The following is a 20,097-nucleotide window of genomic DNA, read 5'->3' on the forward strand; positions in this document are numbered from 1 at the left end:
CTGATTTTATTGACTTTACATATATATATATATATATATATATATATATATATATATATATATAATATTTTTGAAGAAATTACAAAGATACATATGTTGCATAAGTAAAATATCTTTTGAGAAGTTAAATTTGTATTGTATATTTTGCAATAAAGAAAGAAAATAAAAACAATATGGGATAGCATAATGTATCTGATGGAAATGTATAGATAGAGGAAAAATTGTATTATAATAAATTGTATGAATAATAAAATTCTTTATTTTTTGTTGTTGCATAATTATAATAATACATATACAATAAATGCATGTGCTAGCAGGCTAGCAGTTTGGTGGACATTTTATGACTGATGTTCCTCTTTTTTTCCCTGTAAGCCTATAAGAAAATAAAAGCCCAAGTCGAACTGGTCATTTATTTACTGTAAACCGTAGTCAGAAATATTATATTGTGCAACAGTTTATCACTGGTTATTGATTACATTTATTTATAAGCCAAGTGATTTAACAAAGTTTTAACATTATACCAAATTCAATATTATCAAATGCAAAAATCTCTAAATTGGATGACATGGCCGTGGAAATATATAAAATCTGATGTTGTGGAATCTCTTTTTCAAGAAGTTTCGAGGAATTTTGATTGAGATTAAAACAAAAAACTAATTACACTCACACAGCCTCAAAATATTGGTTTCTTATGAGCAAAAGAATTCGGCATGGATTTTGTTCTTTAATTTTTTTGGGGGCTTAATTAAGTTTTCTATATTTTTTTCAGGTTTAATTAAGTTATTTAATTTTTAAAATAGTTTCAATTAGATTCTTACTGTCAATTTTGAGTAACGACGATAACTGTGAAATTTATGTGATTATTGATATAGTGTTTTCTTTTTTTGACTCGTAGACAGAAACTTAACGTCCTTGGTTGAAATTTATGTTAAAGACCTATTGAATCAATTTTAAAAATTAGAGAGTTTAATTAAACTCAAAAACATCTAAATAACTAAATTAAACAAAAAGAAAAGTAAATTAAAAAGGAAAAAACTAATTTAACCTTGAATCAAAGATTAGTAACAAAGTGTAATGAATTTGTCCCCAGATGGCTTGGCCAGATAGCTGTTTTTTTTGGGTCCATGTGCCTCACAACTTTGTGAAGAGAATGTCCAAAAATTCAACGATGAAGGTTTAGGTCTGGTTATTGGGAGACAGATACCATGCCCTCTACAATTTGGAGTTTGACATTTATGCTGCTTTGCAAAATCCAACCTAGCAGTAAGTTGTACACGGACACAGTATGCGTAGCCCACGGATTTCAAACTGGCCACACACGCTCACGGCATAAATACCCTACATTAGTATTTCATTTCATATATACTAATCTATGTTAGTTTCTAAATTGTCACAATAATCATAATCATAATCACAATAATAATAGTAGTTTATATTATTAACTTGTTACCATGATTAATCACAAAACTCAGCTCTAGCTCATCTATTTACACACATCATTACATGAGAGGATATATATCTTAGAGCAAGAGCATGAAGTCAAAATTGTTTCTTTTACAAGTTATTTTTCTTTGTAAATAAATTTATTTACTTCATTTTATTTTAGAGAAAACTTTTTGGATACAATTTTTAAGAATTAACACAACTTTGTTTCACATTCAATGGAGTTTATTTTTGGTTGTGTAAGAACACTCTCGATATCAATTAATGCTATCAAATTACTGTTTCAACTAGAGTTTACTGTAGTAAGTAAGAACATTTACTTATACGTGTATAGCAATATTTATATATATAGTCTTCTAATATTAATTGATTCCATCATGGTAACCAAAAGATACCGATGATATAAATATTTTTACCTTAAGGTAATTATAATATTTCTTTATGTATCTTGTAACTCGTCTATATGCTCAATTTCTCTGTAAAATATTTTTCATTAAAAATTTAACTTGAAATTGTTAAAAAGTTAAATAAACCTTAAAACAAGACCAAGAGTTACTACTTTAGTTTATGCATTAAAATTTGTAAAAAAAAAAAAGAAGAAGCTTCCTACACACGTTAATAATAGAAAATAAATCAATGAGTTTATATATAAAGGAAATGATAAGAGTTGTGATCAATACATAGAGTAGAGAATAGAGATCCAGTCAATAGACAAACAATATCTTTCTCTCTCTGTTTGGTTTGGCCTCTTGCTGTAAGAAGCCAGCCACACTATTACGCTTCTGTGGAACCATCGATCCCACTCAATGGTGTTTCTCATTCTTTCATGTTCCTTTCTCAGTTTCATTCTGTTTGGAAAATAAGCATAACCTTTTGTTTCTTCTCAGGGCCTTTGCAAGTTCCACATCGGTTGAGCTTTGTGTCAGGTGGCTTAGTGTTATCCTTAATTATTCTTGTGGTCAGTATTTCTCTTCTTTCTTTCTTCTTTTCCAATGAGCTTTGATTTGTATAACTGTATAAGAATTTGCGATTCAATATATTTTTTCTATTGTTAGCTTTTTAATTTCACTTGTGACTTCATTGATTTCTATTATTATCATGTTTTAGATTTGTTTTGAAGAAACTGTGTGTTTAGATTCAATTTGAAGCTTAGCTAGTTCAAGCTTTCTTAAACGATTCACTATGCAGATTGCCGAATAATCAAACTCATATGTGTGCTAATTTAGTTTTTTTCGAGGATAGCAATCTCAATTCTCAACCTCTGAAATTTGTCTTCAACTTATTCTGAATACTGATCTAAGCTTCTATTTTATTTTCTATAACTGAAGAATCAAAATAGAAGCCTGAAATCGGAAGTATTTTTATTTGTGTCTTGAACTAGTCATGAAAACTTTGCAGAACTAAAAATTCAAAAGAACAATGAATCAGTTTTGATTTTTATTTATTTTTTTTATTTTGCAGACATACTAGTTTGTATGATCATATTTTCTCGGATTGTTTAGGAGGTCTAGTTTAATTGACTTGACCAGGATGGATGAATTATTATAAATCTTAACCTTCACTTCATATTGATCGATAAAACAAAAATATTTTCTCGGATTTTGAGATTATGGGTAGAGGAAGAGGAAAGGGTAAAAAGTTAACTATTAGCAATGAGGAGGATCCAATAAGTGGTGAAGATGAAAAGGTTCCTAAGCAAAAAAGAAGAGGGAGGCCACAAAAACTGTTTAAGGATGACTTTGATGAAGAAGAAATTGAGGAAATATTAGAAGAGGATGCCTGTGGTGGTGACAACGTTAAGAATGTAGTGTCTAGCAAAGAGATGAAAAATTTGAATACTACAAAACATGGGAGAAAAAGAAAACGAAATTTACAGGAGAAAATAGAACCAATTGATGAGAAAATTAATGTTGTTGTAAACGGATCAAATACTGATGAGTTGACAAAGTGTAATGGTTTTCGGCATAATGGAAGCAGGCGTAAAAGCAAACCTCGTCGAGCTGCAGAAGCCGGTGTGCAGTGTAAGCAAGACTATGCTTGAGATAGCATTATTCTCAATTCTCATCTTGCCAGCTATGTCATCATCTATGGCAATTCATTTCTTTCATTTTATTTAGTTTTTTTTTTTTTTGCCTCTGCTGGTCTGAGGGCTTCTTTTGGGGATTCCTTGTCATTATTTTCTATTTTTATTTCAAGAATGAATCGGGAAATTTATTATTATGGTTGTAGGTTTATTATGACATGTCATTTTTCGGTTCAAATCATTTTAATGTTTATATTATGGTCATGTTTAAATGACTTTTTTAGGTGTTAGTTGTTTTATTTTGGTTTAGGGTTAAACAATAGAGAAATAAGAGAACATGGGAGTTCTTATATTATAAAAAAAACTAAAATATAATTTTATTTTTTCTATTTATTGCTGCAATTTTGATCTTTTATTTTTAAATAAAAATATATTTTTTGAAAATCAAAATTCTAGTTCAATTTTTAATTTTGCATATGTCTTATTTTTTATTTTAAACAAATTGAACTCTAATCCAACATATTTAACTAATATATCATAAAAAATTATTTAATTAATTAAAATGTAAGAGAGAAAAAAAGAAATAATGAAAGCAAAATTAAGGATTAGACCTATATTACAAACTCTTAAAAACTAGAGAACTAAATAACTATTTTAAAATGAAAGAACAAAAATGAGGTTTGAAAAAAGTTGTATTTTAGAATAAAAAAAACATTTAATAACTAAAAGTTTCAGTGACCAATGATGATAATTCAACCGTTATACATGGACATGGTAATGAAAACGAGTTAGGGACGAATTTGATCCTGAATATCTTTGTCTTTGCTAAAGTTTGAACAAGTTGTGCTTTCCTTGTCCACATTCCTGTAAAAGGGAGGAGTTCAATGTTTGATTTAGGAGAGACAAATATAAAAGAACTTAAATTCAACTTTATCCCCTTTGGGCTCTAAGAAATATGCGAGAAATTCATCACATATTTTAAAATTTTTAATTAACTTATATATTTTTAAATAAATAATACATTAGTATTAATTATGAATTTATTCAAACAATGCATAAAAATAATAAATGATCTTGAAAAACATAAGAATTAAATTATGATTTTAGTTAAATTTATAGTTTTGACTTTAGTAATTCATTATTACTATAATTTAAATTATTTAATTATTAAAATAATAAATTTATATTTTAATAATTATAAAAGTTTCCATTAAAAAATCACCTTGATGTTTTTATATAAACAAACTAAAAAAAGTACTTTATTTTTTTATAAGAAAACTGCAGGGACATTTTGATAAATTAAAAAACAGTTTGGAAAAAAAATTAACTAAATTAAAAATACAATGAGAAAAAATAGAAATAGTGGCTTAAGAAATAATAAAATATAAAAAAGAAAAAAATTATTAAATATACAATAATATTCAATCCAATAGTATAAAAAATAAATATTTAAATAGTTCTCAAATTGTACAATCTTAAATTAAAAAATAGTATGTTAAATATAAAAAATAATAATAAGGACAAAAAAAAACCAAATAATTAAAAAAATAATAAGCCGAAAAAAGTATTGAAGAGCTTGTAATGGAGAGCTTCTATTTATGTTATTGATTTGTGTATGTTCTAACCTTTTATCCTCGTCGTTGTGTCGTTGTGGGTAAAGGTTCATTTATTTATTTCTTTCTTTCGAACAGATTATTTCTCAGGTTTGTCGGAAAATTTTGTAATAGCGAGAGATTTTAAAGTGTCCAAAATACTTGTAAAACTAGAGGAAAATAAAAATTAACCACATATTTTTTCTCATAATATACTGTTAAAAGCTTAATGATCATACCTTCATAATATAAAATATTTTTATATCATCATCTAATTACAAATTATTATTAATATTACTTTTTAAGTAATTATCATAAAAATAAATAAATTAATTATATATGATAAATTATAATTAAATATATGATAGATTTTGTAATTGAATAATTATGTAAATTTTTTTACATTATCAATATATAATCCTTCTTATATATTAAAGAAAATAGAAATTAAACACCTAAAACTAGGTTAAAAAAAATAAACAATGAGAAATCATAAATTTCTTTTTAAATATATTTTTAGCTTGACCCTCTTAGTCCTTTGACTCCTTTCTACTTCTATCTTTTTTTCATTCATTACTTTTATCTTTATGTTCCCTTATTTTATTTCTCTTTACTTTTTATGCTATTATTTTTTGACTGGATTTTTATTCTATTATTAATGTTTGAGAATATGTTGGAAAAAAAACTTAAATACATTTTTTATATTTATAATATATTTTTTTCCAATTAACTACCTAATATATATATATATATATATATATATATATATATATATATATAATACTATTTGACATTTTCAAATTTTTATTGTAGTTAAATTAAGTTTGTTAAGTGGTGATATTTTATTAGTTTGTTTGTTATATTATTCATGATGTGACATTTTCTTAGTTTGTCATGTGATTATTTAACTCAAAATTAATCATAAATGTCAAAAATAAAATTTTAAAAAATATTAAACTGAAAATAAAAATATATTATTAGTATGAAAATCATATTAAAACAAAAACAATTTTTTGTTTAAGAATGATCAGGATATGATATGTTGTTAATTCCGGGGTCAGTTAAAGGAAAACTAAAGCGGCTTTTGCTAATTTTTACTTGTATACCCCCTTTTACTTGTTTTATAATTATTTTCCAAATGTGCCCTTTCTTTTTTCTCTAGAAATTAGTACACCTTTGCGCATCGCATTTCATCTCAACCACCCTCTTCTCTCTTGTTCTGCCTTCTTCGTCTTTGTTGGGTTCTCGATTCTATGTCCTGGCGTGGGGTCCTTAGTTGTTGATCACGGCCGCCACCACCAGTACCCCTTCCGCTCTAAACTCATATGTGGTAGAGGCAGAATTTTCATGGCAAATTCTTTTTTCAGTTGTAAAAATGAAACAAAAATAAATATTGAAAATTCCTTTTTCTCCACACAAGAGAGTTAAAAAAGAATTTGAGAGTGCAGCATAAAAAGCACACACAGTTCAGAGAAAAGGTTCAAGAAATCACTAAATCTATATGTAATATTATTTGAGCAGTGGTGATTGCTTCCGAGGATTGGATATCGACTTGAGATTTTACCCACAAAAAAAACTAAGAAAGCTATTAAATGTTAGTAAAAGGTAAGGAAAATAAAAGAAAAAGTTTAGAAAGTGGCAAAAATAATAACGAGATCATAAGGTAGGGTTTAGGAATGGTAACCCACAAAGGAAACGTAACCGATGAGAAGGGACAAAGAAGGGGGGGTGCACTGATTTCTGGAAAAAGATTAAAGTATATATATATATATATATATATATATATATATATTTGTAAAAATAATTATAAAATAAGTGAAAGGTAGGTATATTTAGTAAAATCTAACTAAAGCCCAGGCCTACTCACAATAAACCATACCATAAGCCCAACAAGGAAACCGGAATAGTCGTCCACTAAGAAAACTAAACACTAATAATCTTTAACCAGAGTCCAGAAAGTGAGGCAGCTCAGGAAGGCTTTTTTTTTTTTTTCCTTTCAAAATAACATTAAAAAGTATTTAATAAAAAACCGTCAAATTAACAATTTATCATTTTAACTTATATGATTTAGGATATTCTAGACTAATTAAAATTCCTTTATTATTGATATAAATTTTCACATTCTAATTGTACGTATTTTAAAATATCAATATCCGGGTGATTTTTTTGTAATATTAAAATCTAAATCTATTTTTTTAAAATAATGTTTCTTTTCAATATATATTTATGTTTATGTAATTATGTATGTACACACTTGAATGCCAAGTGTTCTTAAAAAAAAATAAAATTATAGGACTTGCGTGTGTGTATGTTTTATCATTCATAATGAATTAAGGTTCATAATTAGAAATAAGTGTTTACCACCAAAGAGAATTAAATTAGGGTTAAGCGAAATTGGATAAATTTGATGTTAATATATCACATAATAAGAAGGGTTTTATTAGAAGGGAAAAAGATTACCTTGGAGAAGAATCAAGGAAATTCTGACACTTAATTGTTTCTATTACACTACTATAAAAAAGCATTTCCACGACATCAGAATAACATCGGTGCTATGCCAACGTTGTTGAATATATACCGGTGGCATTTTTGTAAATACCCTGACTTTAACGACAACGTTTTTGGTGCTGCCCGATGTCGTATTTGAGCAATTCAAATGACTACGTTTGAGTAGTGAAAAACGTCTTTGTATTTGACAGAATACAACAACGTTTTTTAAGAAATCACCGTCCTTGTTGCAGTTTTACAAATTAAAATAAAATTTTAGAAACTGCGCCATTACCTTTTATCTCTTTGCCCTTCCTATCTGTTGTGAGCACGCCCTAGCTAGCAATCTCCTTCGTAGCAAACCTCTGTGGTGCCCTCCCTGGTCTGCTTCTGCATTTCGTCGGTGCCGGTAACTTGTCCGGGCTAGGTTTTGTCCAACTTTTGTGAGGTAAGTTAATTACTTGTTAGTTTTCGTCATTTACCAGTTCTAGGGTTTGTCCGGGCTTGGTATTTACAGTTGAGGTCGAACTCTAGGGTCTGTTGGACTGAGTTCTGCATAAGCAACATGAAAATATAACAACATTACAATTAACCCAGCTTGTCCTTAATTTATTGGGTGCTATGGGAAGGATTGTGTTTGAAAGTGAAAATAGTTTTTTTAATTGGAGTTGCATGTACACTTTGAGGTATGATACAGCTTGATAGCTTCTGGATTTCGAGGTTCAGACCCTCCACAGAACAAGAAGAAGAAGATAACAAAGAAGGGGAGATAAAGGTGAATATTGATTGTGACCGATGTAGATCATGCATCTTCTAGTAGTGTTAATTGAACTACTTTCTAATACTTTATATTGCATTCTTATTTCTTTCCATTAAATTAAACCTAAAATTTCTTAATCTATTCTTAATTTTTAAACAACAAGGTTAATTAATAAATTGCATCGTTGCTAAACTACAATCTATATAGAATAGATATGATGTTATTCTCATACTTTATTATTTATATGATTGTTATACTTATCGCACTCTTAATACATGATAATATTTAATTATCATATTCATTTCTCCATTTTTGCATAAAAAGAGTTGTTTAATTACTAGAGACATCTCATGTGTGTGCATGTATTTTATTTATTTACCAGAGCAATTTATATGTTGAATTATTCACCATAAAAATAATGATGGTATTTGCATAATTTTAAATCCCTATTAATTAATTTTGTACATAATAATTTTCCTTCTTAATTATTTAAATCAACCCTCATAATTAATGTTAACATAATAATAATAATAATAATAATAATAATAATAATAATAATAATAATAATAATAATAATAATAATAATAATAACAATAATATGGTCTAATTTAAAGTAAATTTGATGTGATTAATTTATAAAAATTAAAGCAATTAGAATGGAATATCCATATTCTCAGGTTAAATAATGTTTTTTTATACGGAGGTTAAATTAATGATTAAGGACGGCCAATAATTAGCTCTACAAAACTTTGGTCAACTTTTTGCAACTTTATAATATTCTCAGGTAAATTAATTAATGATTAACAACATATCACATTTAACTTATGTGCCCATTGGCATGTAAATAATCTCTTTTATTTAGTGCATCTGTGCAAGCATGCATGCCTGCCTTGCTCCACCCTGTTATTTTTTGTCAATTGGTGACATTCAATTACAAATCCTACGTATAGGAACGTGTTTTTTCCGGGAGAGTTGCAATATATTAAAAAAATGTTTATTAAGTGCTCATTTATATAATATACTTATAATTTTATTCATTATAAATTATAACAGTAGTATATTATTTATACAAAGAATCTTTTTAATATATTACTAGTTCACACATTTATTTATCCATTATATTGTTTATTTTTTAACACTTTCTTTTTCTTTCTATTCTTATATCTCTTGTGTAAAAATGAATAATTATAAAAATTATTTTGTTATATATGGAGTAGCGTTTTTTTCTCGGATGAAGAAACACTGGATAAATAACGTTATTTTGTTATAAAGTATTAACAGTTGGTGTTGATTAATGGTACTTAAAAAGAGAGAAAAAACGAAACAATTTTTTTATATATATATATATATACCAGTGTTTCTAGCTAGGAATATTATTAATATGCATATTGCATATGTTTATTGGTGTTTTTTTTTTTGTTTTTACAGAAGCATATGTTTATTGTTAAAAATTATATGTTGATATTCAGCAAAATTAATAAAAAATTATAGGTTGATTTTTAAAACATTGCGTCCGATTTAATGTTATTCTAATTTAACTCAATTGGATATTCACGTGGCATTAGGAATTGCCTGCAATGAGTCGAGTCATGACCTAACTATGTTTACATTATTTAATTTCATTATTTCGGTAAAAAAAATTATTTTCATTATTATTTATCTTGATTAATATTCAATTAATTGGGACTTTATGTTTGACATTAATAATCTGATGGATCTAAAAGATCTGAAAGATCTGAAAGATAGACCTTTATATGAGACTAAATTTAAAATTTCACACGTGCACTTCATAGGCGGCTTTTATGGATCTCCCCCTATTATATTATTTTTTGATTGACAACTTTCTCCCTAAACTATTATTTTTATATTTTAAAATATTACTTTAAATATATTATGAAATAAACGTGGTTATTTTTAATTCAATATTTTGTTAATAATTTAATTTAAATACACTAAAATTTTACACTGTCACGTAAGGATTTAGATTCTCTGCAGTTTTTCAATTTTTTATTTTTTAAACTACGCGGATCTTGAGCCTTAAAATATATATTAACATTGTTTTATAAAAAAAAATATAAACATTTGAGTGTTATTAAAGGAAACCATTGTATTCAAACTGCATGGGGTGCAGTGCAAGAGATCGATATCCATCACGTAATGAAAATTCGTAATATACGATAAGATTGTTTATAAGATCGTTAATTTTTAATTAGAATTCATATTTGACAGGTTTAACATTTTTAGGTTAACAATGTATGGAAATTAAAAAAATTTCTAAATGAATAATGAAAGTTTAGGTTTATTTTAAGAGTTTAATGATTATATAATGATAAGAATAAAATAAATTTACATCAGGAAAATACTGGAGCTAGAGTGCGAATATGAAATGATATATATGACAATCTACCGTAAGTTGTGTCAACTATCTAACTTTTTATTATTTGTAATCTATTATAACAGGTGGATTTCCTATTCCTTCGTGCAGTTACCAAATATTAATATCACTTTTAAAATAAATATTAGAAAAACTAATGAATTTATTATACGGTAACTTGTAATTATATATATGTTATCCGTACATAACTTGTACATTATTTTAATCAAACTAAGCACATGCATGGGATAGTTTTGGTGTATATATAAAATGAGTGTGATGTCACATAGTGTTGAATTATATATATTTTATCCGTACATAATTACGAATCCGTGAGCCTTATGAATTTGGAATCCGTGAGTTTCTTGTGAATTATGAATCCATTTATTAGTAGGGATAATTTTAGAAAAAGTAAAAAAATAATCTGGGTGCAAAAGAAATTTCTGACATGTTATATATGTTCCATTCCATCAAGTGGGTTCCAATTGGGATGTGGTGGGGCATATTAGCCTAAGAAGCACAAAGAACTGTGGACGTGTTCAAACTTAAGCTAAACATCAACATGATGGTACGTGATTGGTGTAAGGTTTGAGTCCTGAGTATATAGATATATAGAGACAACAAATATTTAAAGTAATTAAGCACATGCATGGGATAGTTTTGGAGTATAAAATGAGTGTGATGGCACATAGTGTTGACACAGAAAATGGACTCGAACGGCTACTTGGTAGTTGGAGTGGTAGCTTTTGCTCTACTTTGCTCATTCAGAGTTTCTTTGACAGATTCAGTTCCATTATTTTCGCCTGTTCATGACGCTGCTTCTTTGACTCGCAACTCTTTCCCTGCTGGCTTCATCTTTGGGGCTGGATCCTCAGCCTACCAGGTATATATATATATATAAAAGAAGAAAATTGAGAAAAAAAATAAGATTTTTTTATTATTTGTAAATGTTTGTTTGTTAGTTTTTATTAGAAATATAATTGGAGAATTTGAACCTGTGATTTCTCCTCTCTTTCTTTCTTTTTTTATTTTTTTTATTTTTTAACTATTGGACTAATATTATATCTTTCTTTCTTCTTTTTATTCTTTTTTATTTTTTAACTATTGGACTAATATTATATCTTCGGATAAAAAAGAGATAAAAAGCTGGGTGTATAATAATAATAATAATAAATTAATAACTCATCCTTTGCTAATAAACACCAAGTTTTATGAGTCTTGAAAGGGTTATTATAATATTTATATACTTATTTCCTCTTATATCTTTCCGTTTCCATACAATTTCTTTTTCCATTATATTTCTATCTTTCCTCCACCTAAAATAAGGAGTGAATACGTTTAAATTTTTCTTTTTAACTAACTTTCTGCACCGGTCTATATAGCTACTTACTTTATTACAAAATTTTGTTGTGTACGTACGTAAATGTATATAGTTCGAAGGAGCAGCAAAGGAAGGTGGAAGAGGACCAAGCATATGGGATACCTTCACACATAACCATCCAGGTATCTCTCTCTCTCTCTATAAATGATAAACACAGACAAGCAAAGGAAGAGATACGAAGTAGATCATACTTTACCTTTTCTTTTAATTTAATAAACTAATTAAAAAGTAACCCCTTCTTGTTAGATTATTAAAAACTCATTCTCTCAATTAAATAAAAAATTTAAATATGTTTTCATACATATATATAACATAATTCATTAATTTTACTACCTAAATTTTATTATTTATTATTTAAAATACTTTTATATTTAATTTTAATATTTATTGTCAGTCAAGATCCGTTAAATAATAATGTATCATTCTATTAATTTATTATATCATTATTTAACTAATGATATAACATTTTATTAGTTTCTTTTGTTGTTGTGCTGAAGACATAAATATAATTAGTATATGCCTATACAGGTGGGAGAGGGGATGGAAGCTTTGCTTTTTGCTTTGGAAAATAATACTATGTATATGAGTTGCGGTACCCGCATTTTAATACATTTCATTTGTTAAAAAAAAAAAAACGTAACACTAAATAAAAGAGTAAATAAATATTTAGTTTTTATATTTTTCTATAATTATTAACAATAGAAATTAAATAATAATAATAATAATAATAATAATAATAAAAAACCAAGTTATCTTAATTATCTTGCTATAGTAAAACAAATGAATACGTAGCTCGTAAGTTCTCTTGATATTTGTGAGTATACGATTATGTAATTATGTATTATCAGAATATTAAATCAATTCAATTACGACCATGAAATTTCTAAAAAGTGTTTTTTAAATATATAAGTATATAAATTGATAGTTAAGTAAGAAAATAATAGCCATAAAAAAGAGTTTTCTAATAAATTAAAATTGATATTCTCATTGATAGACGAAATCAAAGCTTTCAAGCATACTTTATAAGCTATTGATTTGAAGTTCAAGAGAGCTTAGTTGAGGTTTCTTTTCATGCTGATATTAAATTATCTGATGCATAATTTACCTTCATGCATATTGATTCCACGTGCAGAAAAGATAAGAGATGGAGCCAATGGAGATGTCGCCGTTGACCAATATCACCGCTACAAGGTATGGATATATACAAACAAATTTACTCACATTATTCTTTTCATATAAATAATATTATAAACTTTTAAATTAATCTAAAATTAATTATTTGGTAACTCATTAATGCATATCAAAATTAATGTAATATATATATATATATATATATATATATATATATATATATATATATATATTTAAAAAAAGTATATAAAAATACATTTGATTTTCTTCTCATTTATGTTCATTGTTTACCATCTCTGTTTCATATATATTGATGTTTAAACCAATGACTTAGTGCGTGAGATTTAGGTAATATGAATGAGGAATTGAGTTTTATTTTCATTGCCCACTACTATAATATATAATATACTGCCATCCATATATATGACAGGAAGATGTTAAGATCATGAAGGATATGAATTTGGATTCATACAGATTCTCAATCTCTTGGCCTAGAATACTACCCAGTAAGTTTAATCAATTAAAGACTATTATTCTTGACTCAATTTTACCAGGTTGGACGTTTTTGCGTTAATTATTTCACTTATATTTTTATTTATTTATTAATTCTATATCAACAGAAGGAAAGCTCAGTGGTGGTGTAAATCAAGAAGGAATCAATTATTACAACAACCTCATCAATGAGCTATTGGCTAATGGTCACAACTCACTATTCAAAACTCTGTTTTTTAATTACATTTAAATTTTAGCATTTTAATTATTAAGTGTTGTCAACAAAAATTAATCAAATATTGTTTGTCATTGAGACAATTACAGGTGTACTGCCATATGTGACTCTTTTTCATTGGGATCTTCCCCAAGCTTTGGAAGATGAGTATGGTGGTTTCTTAAGCTCCCATATAGTGTGAGTCTCCATTTCATAACTATCCAGCAAATTTAATGTTTTTCTCATCATCAGTAGATGTTAGATTGTTAGTTTTTACTAAAAATGTTCGAAATTCGTAATCTTTCCCTCTCTCATTTCCAATCATTAAGTTAACTTTATCATTCCTCAATAAATTTAATGTGTTGATATGATTACAAGTTGTTGAGCTTTGTCCATATTATTTTTTTAGAGATGATTTTCAAGACTATGCGGATCTTTGCTTTAAGGAATTTGGAGATAGGGTGAAGTTTTGGACTACTTTGAATGAACCATGGTTGTTCAGCCAGGGTGGCTATGCAACCGGAGCGACGGCACCAGGAAGATGTACCGGTCCACAATGCCTCGGTGGTGATGCTGGCACTGAACCTTACATAGTTACACACAATCAAATTCTTGCTCATGCAGCTGCTGTTCATGTGTACAAGACTAAGTATCAGGTTTGTTACTTTTTAACATAACTATCTTTTATTCAAAAATGTTTCTCACACAACTTTGAGTTGTCTACAACTTAAAGAGAAGAAGAAAGAAATGAGAGATAGGTAATTAATCTGATTTATCATGTAGTATGATAGAAAAAAAAGAAATAGAGAGAAAAAAATTGTTGAGTATTTAATTTTTTTTTATCAAACTATAATCAGTCTCTTTTATTTGTTATACTAAAGGTTTTTCTGATTTTCGTACTTAATTTTTGTTTTTAAATTGTGATTATCAAGTTAGTGTTTGAAAAATTATGGATAGATAAAAGTAAAAGATATTTCTTACTCGCTAATTAAATATATCTTCATATATTTCTTAACATCTCAGTATATAATTTTTTTTGTAATGACAGTATTAAATAATGATGATTTAAATTGAGTACATGTGTGCAGGCACATCAGAAAGGCAAGATAGGTATAACGTTGGTAAGTAACTGGTTCATACCGCTTGCAGAGAATAGCACATCAGACATAAAGGCTGCGAGAAGGGCAATTGACTTTCAATATGGATGGTAAGTGTTACTTATATATAAAATTAAATTATATCACTATCACTTTCATAATTATTATATTATTTTTATAATTGAATATACAACATAATTTTTATTAATCTAATTACTAAATTATATCAATATATTATTAAGATTTTTTTAAAAATTTTATCAAAATTAAATAATAAAAAAAATTAAATAATTTATATTTTAGTATATTTTAAAATATTTTATATTAGACTGATTTTAATTCTATATAAATGAGGTAATAAATAATTTTTTATTAATATAAAATTTTACAAATATAATCTACATGAAATGAGCTTTTAATCCGACGGTAAATTTTAATCAAAGTTATCCAAGTGTAATTTGATCACTTTTTTTTTTTATATATATCCTCAAAGTAACAGGATAGATGGACTCACTAATTAAAAAAAATAGTAGTTATTGTCATTACTATTAATTACGTGTTGAATTAAAATTTGTTTAAGCTATACTAAATGGGAATAGTACATCTTCTCAGGCTAGCACAAGTTAAAGAGTTACTATAAGAAAGACAAAATCGAATAAGTAGGAAATTGAGAACCTAAGGAAGCAAATAACAGAGGATAAGCTTGTCAGGAATAATGAAAAACGTGATAAAATTGAAGATGCAGTTCAATTGGTTAAGGAAAAGATAGAACATGTAGGGAGGTTAAGAAAGTATTTTCAGATGTTAGCTAGGGAGCTTTTTGAACTAAAGTCTTTAATTACGTGATTTTTCAAGAAATCTTGTGAGAGAAAAACAGATCTTTTTGGAGAACTTGTGAGATGATTTTGTCAAATGAACAAGAGATTACAAACATGAGTTATTTAAGCATAAAGATAGAAGGGTAAGTTAGGAAAACAAATCATAAAACAAGTGAAAAGGATGTTAGAGTAGACAATGAAGGATGGACCACCAAAAATAGAACTATGAAATATGATCACAACTAGCATGGTCCCCTATACTTTTAGATTTTGAGGCTTGTTGTGACTTATGAGAAACGTACGCTATTAACAGCACGTTAACTAAAGTGAAAAGTGATAAAAAAAAAATCCTTAGTTGATTGTTGTTAATTTGTTTGATTGATTGCAGGTATATGGAACCATTAACAAAAGGAGAGTATCCTAAAAACATGCGAGCCCTGGTGGGAAGTAGATTGCCTAAGTTCACCAAATGGCAAGCCAAGCTAGTGAATGGATCATTTGATTTTATTGGCTTAAACTATTACTCCTCTGGTTATATTAATGGTGTCCCTCCAAGCAACGACAAACCCAATTTTCTAACAGATTCTCGCACCAACACTTCATGTAAGGACACCATATGCATCCATCTATCTATCATCTCTTTTGTTCGATTTCAAAGATACAATTTGAACAGATAAAAATAAAATGAAAGTAAAAGTAAAAAATCTTCATCTTTTAATAAAATTATTTTTGTCTCAAAAGTATTTTTTTACCTAAAAATCAATCATATACAAATACCTTGCATTGCACCCTTTATTTGTACTTTTTCTTGTTTCTCTTATTGAAAAGTAACATCAGCATTTTTTTTTGCAATTGCAGTTGAACGCAATGGAAGACCCCTAGGTCTAAGGGTACATTTGTAGCCACCTAAAACTGTAGTTGTATTTCAAGTTGAATTCCTTTGATAAAATATTATATGAAGTTTCTATTTAATTATAATGCAGGCCGCTTCAGTTTGGATATACTTTTATCCAAGGGGACTTCTAGATCTTCTGTTATATACCAAGGAAAAATACAATAACCCTTTGATTTACATCACCGAAAATGGTAAATACGCTAATTCATTATGTTCCCCCGCCCCCCTTGGATCTTATATTGAGATTTAAATCTAGATAAAATATATGAGAATATATATTGAACAATTGATTATATATTATATAAATGCATGGTTATATTTAATTTCTCTTTTTCTAATCTTTTTAAAAGACTATGTATGATATTTTGTATTACATTTGTATACTTTATTTAACTTGCAGGTATGAACGAATTCAATGATCCAACCCTTTCCGTGGAAGAAGCTCTCATGGATATTTATCGAATTGATTATTATTATCGTCATTTCTTTTATCTTCGATCAGCAATTAAGTAAGTGATCTTTTTATATATATCTATATAAAATTCATGACTCTTTTTTATAAAAAATATTGACTTATAACAAAAATATATGTAGGGCTGGCGCAAACGTTAAGGGATTTTTTGCATGGTCATTTTTGGACTGTAATGAATGGTTTGCAGGGTTCACTGTTCGGTTTGGATTAAACTTTGTAGATTACAAAGATGGCTTAAAAAGGTACCCTAAGCTTTCTGCTCAATGGTACAAGAACTTTCTGAAAAGAAACTAGTGTTAGACCCACCGTTTGAAAGCTATGCAGCACCTAAAAACGGTTAGGTTAAGCTCAATGTTTGTAGTTGTAGCTAATTCCACGTATAAGTCATTAGGTTGTTGTTTTCTGTTAGAATAATTTCATGGCACACTACTAAGTGTCCTGCACCAGCACAGCTATAAATTAATATGTTATAGCTGATCCTTCATGTATCGGTTTGATTTTGAATGTTATCTCAGAATTAAGATTCAGTTTCAGTTTCAACAATTATAATCTTCGCGTGATGATTCAAAATAAACAATGATGTATATATTCAATCGTAATTGGTCAACTGGTCACGGTAGAAATAAATTGTGATCAGTAGAAATAATATAACTCTGCCAAAATCTAGCCAAGTAGAAGACACAAATGAAAGGCATAATAATTATATTAAAGTTAAAACCACTAAGCACAAAGCAAGACGGGAATTATTAAAGTATTAAACCGTTATGATTTATTATTGCTATGCCATTGCAAAAAAATAAAATAAATTCCAATTGTACAATTGAGGATTTGGCCGGGGCAGCCGTTCCTTCTATTTTCTTTTTCTCCGTTCTGAGTTTGGGTTAGCATGATTCAATATTTTGCTTTTTTGTTACATGAGTTCATTTTTGGAGGGCCTATTGTATATTAATAGATTTTAACAATTTAAAAATTGACATTGAAGGACAGATAAATTCTTGAGAATAGTGTTATTACATGCTTCGAACTACCAATTTTCTATATATTTTCTTCTAAATTTTCTAAAACAAAAACAAGTGATTATTTTTTAAAAATAAGACGAACCAAAAATATGTTTTCTATTAATAAATGACGACATTTTTTAGTGCGTTTAATTTAATTTGCAAATATAATATTACAATTAAAATCATCCGTAAAGCTTCAAAAGAATGTTTAACAAGAAAAACAAGGTAGAAGTTTTGCACTCGTACTCCATAAAAAAGTTGTAGATAATGCTCTAGTTCCAAGCCTCCAACTTCAACTTTTAATGTTTTGATTCAAATCTTGCACACTGCACAGTATGTTCGACTGCGCGCCTCTAAGTTTTCACACGTCATGTATATATAATGGGCAGGTTCATTTGACAAGAATATAAACTTTTTGTTTGAAAGGTATGTGTTGGGTATCGAAGAGTTAGACTATGAAGTAATTATATAAATAAATTTTGATATCATATTTTAATTAAAAATTTTAAAACATAGATTTATGAGTTTTATCTTTACTTATAAGGTGTTTAACTTTTTTTCATTTTTACATAGTGTGAGATTTTATCTAATATTTATATTTTAAGAATTTCTCCATCAAGTATGAGTTACATGATAGTGTTTTCTTTGAACAAAAAGTCATTTTTAATCCACGAGTATCTAATGGTGACCATTAGAGCTTATTATTGTTGGTCTAATATTATTGTATTGTATCTTAGGGGGATAAACACCGAGGGAAATTACTCCAATGTTTCACCGAGCAACCACATAAGTAAACTTTGATGTCACACCTTAAGGCTCATGTTTATGTGTTTTATCCTTCCTTAGATGGTGTTCAATCTTTTCATTCATACTCATGTAAGATTTTACCTCACATTTTATTCCAACATTCTACCCATTTTTATCCAATGTGTGATTTCACCTTACACTTGTATTCCACCAATTCACCCTCAAGTGGGAGTTTCTTCCACATGATAGCCTCCACCTCTATCAAAAGTCATTTCCAATCCACGAGTATCCATTAGTGGCCCTTAAAGCTTAATTGTGGCTGCCTCAGCCTTGCTTACATTGCAACCAATATACTCTAGTACTTTGAATCATCACACCTTGCACCACTGTGCTCTCTGTCAAGCCTCGACCACAGAAGATGATGCCTGAGCTTAATGCATTGACTCACTCATTACGAAGACTTTCGATACAAGAGATTTTCATGTTCATGGATTCATTCTCAACTCTATTATACTCATTCAAGGTTATCACTAAGTTGAATCATCGAATTTGTTATCAATTGTTAAGAAATCCGAGAGGGGTTAACACTAAAAAAATTTACACCAAAGAGTCATAAGCAACTATATAAGTGAATTTTGACATTATACTTTAACCTAAAATCTTAAAACTCATATTTATGGGTCTTCTCCTCACTTATATGATATTTAACCCTATCATTTTTATTCAATATGAAACTTCACCTCACACTTGTACTCTAACAATATGCTTACATTTAATGCCTTTAAAGGAAAATGTTCTTAAACATTGTTCATATTTAAGATCTTGGGCTAAAAGCCTAAAACTTCCTCCATTGTCACTATTGTTTCATGTTGTGTTTACATTATGAAAAGTTCAATTCGAAATGACATTTTTTGAAATGCAATGGACCACAACGGGAAGCAATAATGAGAGTGCAGGAAGCAACATCCAAGATCTTGTCAAGGGAGTAAAAAAAACAATTTTTATGGGCCAAGCTCAAAATGTTTATTTTTTTAAGGTTACATATAAAATTAATATATCTATAGGGGAGTGCACATAGCGACCCTAGTTACCGTATCACTTCAGGCACACAAAAAAGTTTAGATAATAATTTGATATCATGTTGACGTTTGTTGTATATTTCATGATATT

At 27.8% G+C, this 20,097-nt stretch overlaps 2 protein-coding genes across 3 annotated transcripts; both read left to right on the forward strand.

Annotated features, from left to right (window-relative positions):
• The first annotated feature begins 2,096 nt into the window (after positions 1–2,096).
• LOC100797825 (uncharacterized) lies at positions 2,097–3,730 on the forward strand. Of its 2 annotated transcripts, XM_014764516.3 has the most exons (3): positions 2,097–2,252; positions 2,331–2,401; positions 2,905–3,730. In XM_014764516.3, exon 3 carries the CDS (start codon positions 3,053–3,055, stop codon positions 3,482–3,484), a length of 432 nt encoding a protein of 143 aa, XP_014620002.1. In that variant the 5' UTR covers positions 2,097–2,252; positions 2,331–2,401; positions 2,905–3,052; the 3' UTR covers positions 3,485–3,730. The 2 variants fall into 2 exon arrangements, with proteins under 2 accessions (XP_014620002.1, XP_040863340.1); XM_041007406.1 differs by having other exon boundaries at positions 2,331–3,730.
• Positions 3,731–11,385: 7,655 nt separating this feature from the next.
• On the forward strand, positions 11,386–17,473 carry ICHG (isoflavone conjugate-specific beta-glucosidase). The gene is given in 13 exon segments (NM_001250572.1): positions 11,386–11,562; positions 12,113–12,182; positions 13,193–13,251; positions 13,622–13,697; positions 13,812–13,889; positions 14,008–14,095; positions 14,307–14,553; positions 14,986–15,104; positions 16,201–16,415; positions 16,671–16,702; positions 16,796–16,898; positions 17,108–17,216; positions 17,302–17,473. Coding segments are annotated over 13 exon segments (1,545 nt in total).
• Positions 17,474–20,097: the final 2,624 nt, after the last annotated feature.

Source organism: Glycine max, chromosome 12, assembly GCF_000004515.6.
Source record: "Glycine max cultivar Williams 82 chromosome 12, Glycine_max_v4.0, whole genome shotgun sequence".
In the NCBI taxonomy this organism is placed as follows: domain Eukaryota; kingdom Viridiplantae; phylum Streptophyta; class Magnoliopsida; order Fabales; family Fabaceae; genus Glycine; species Glycine max.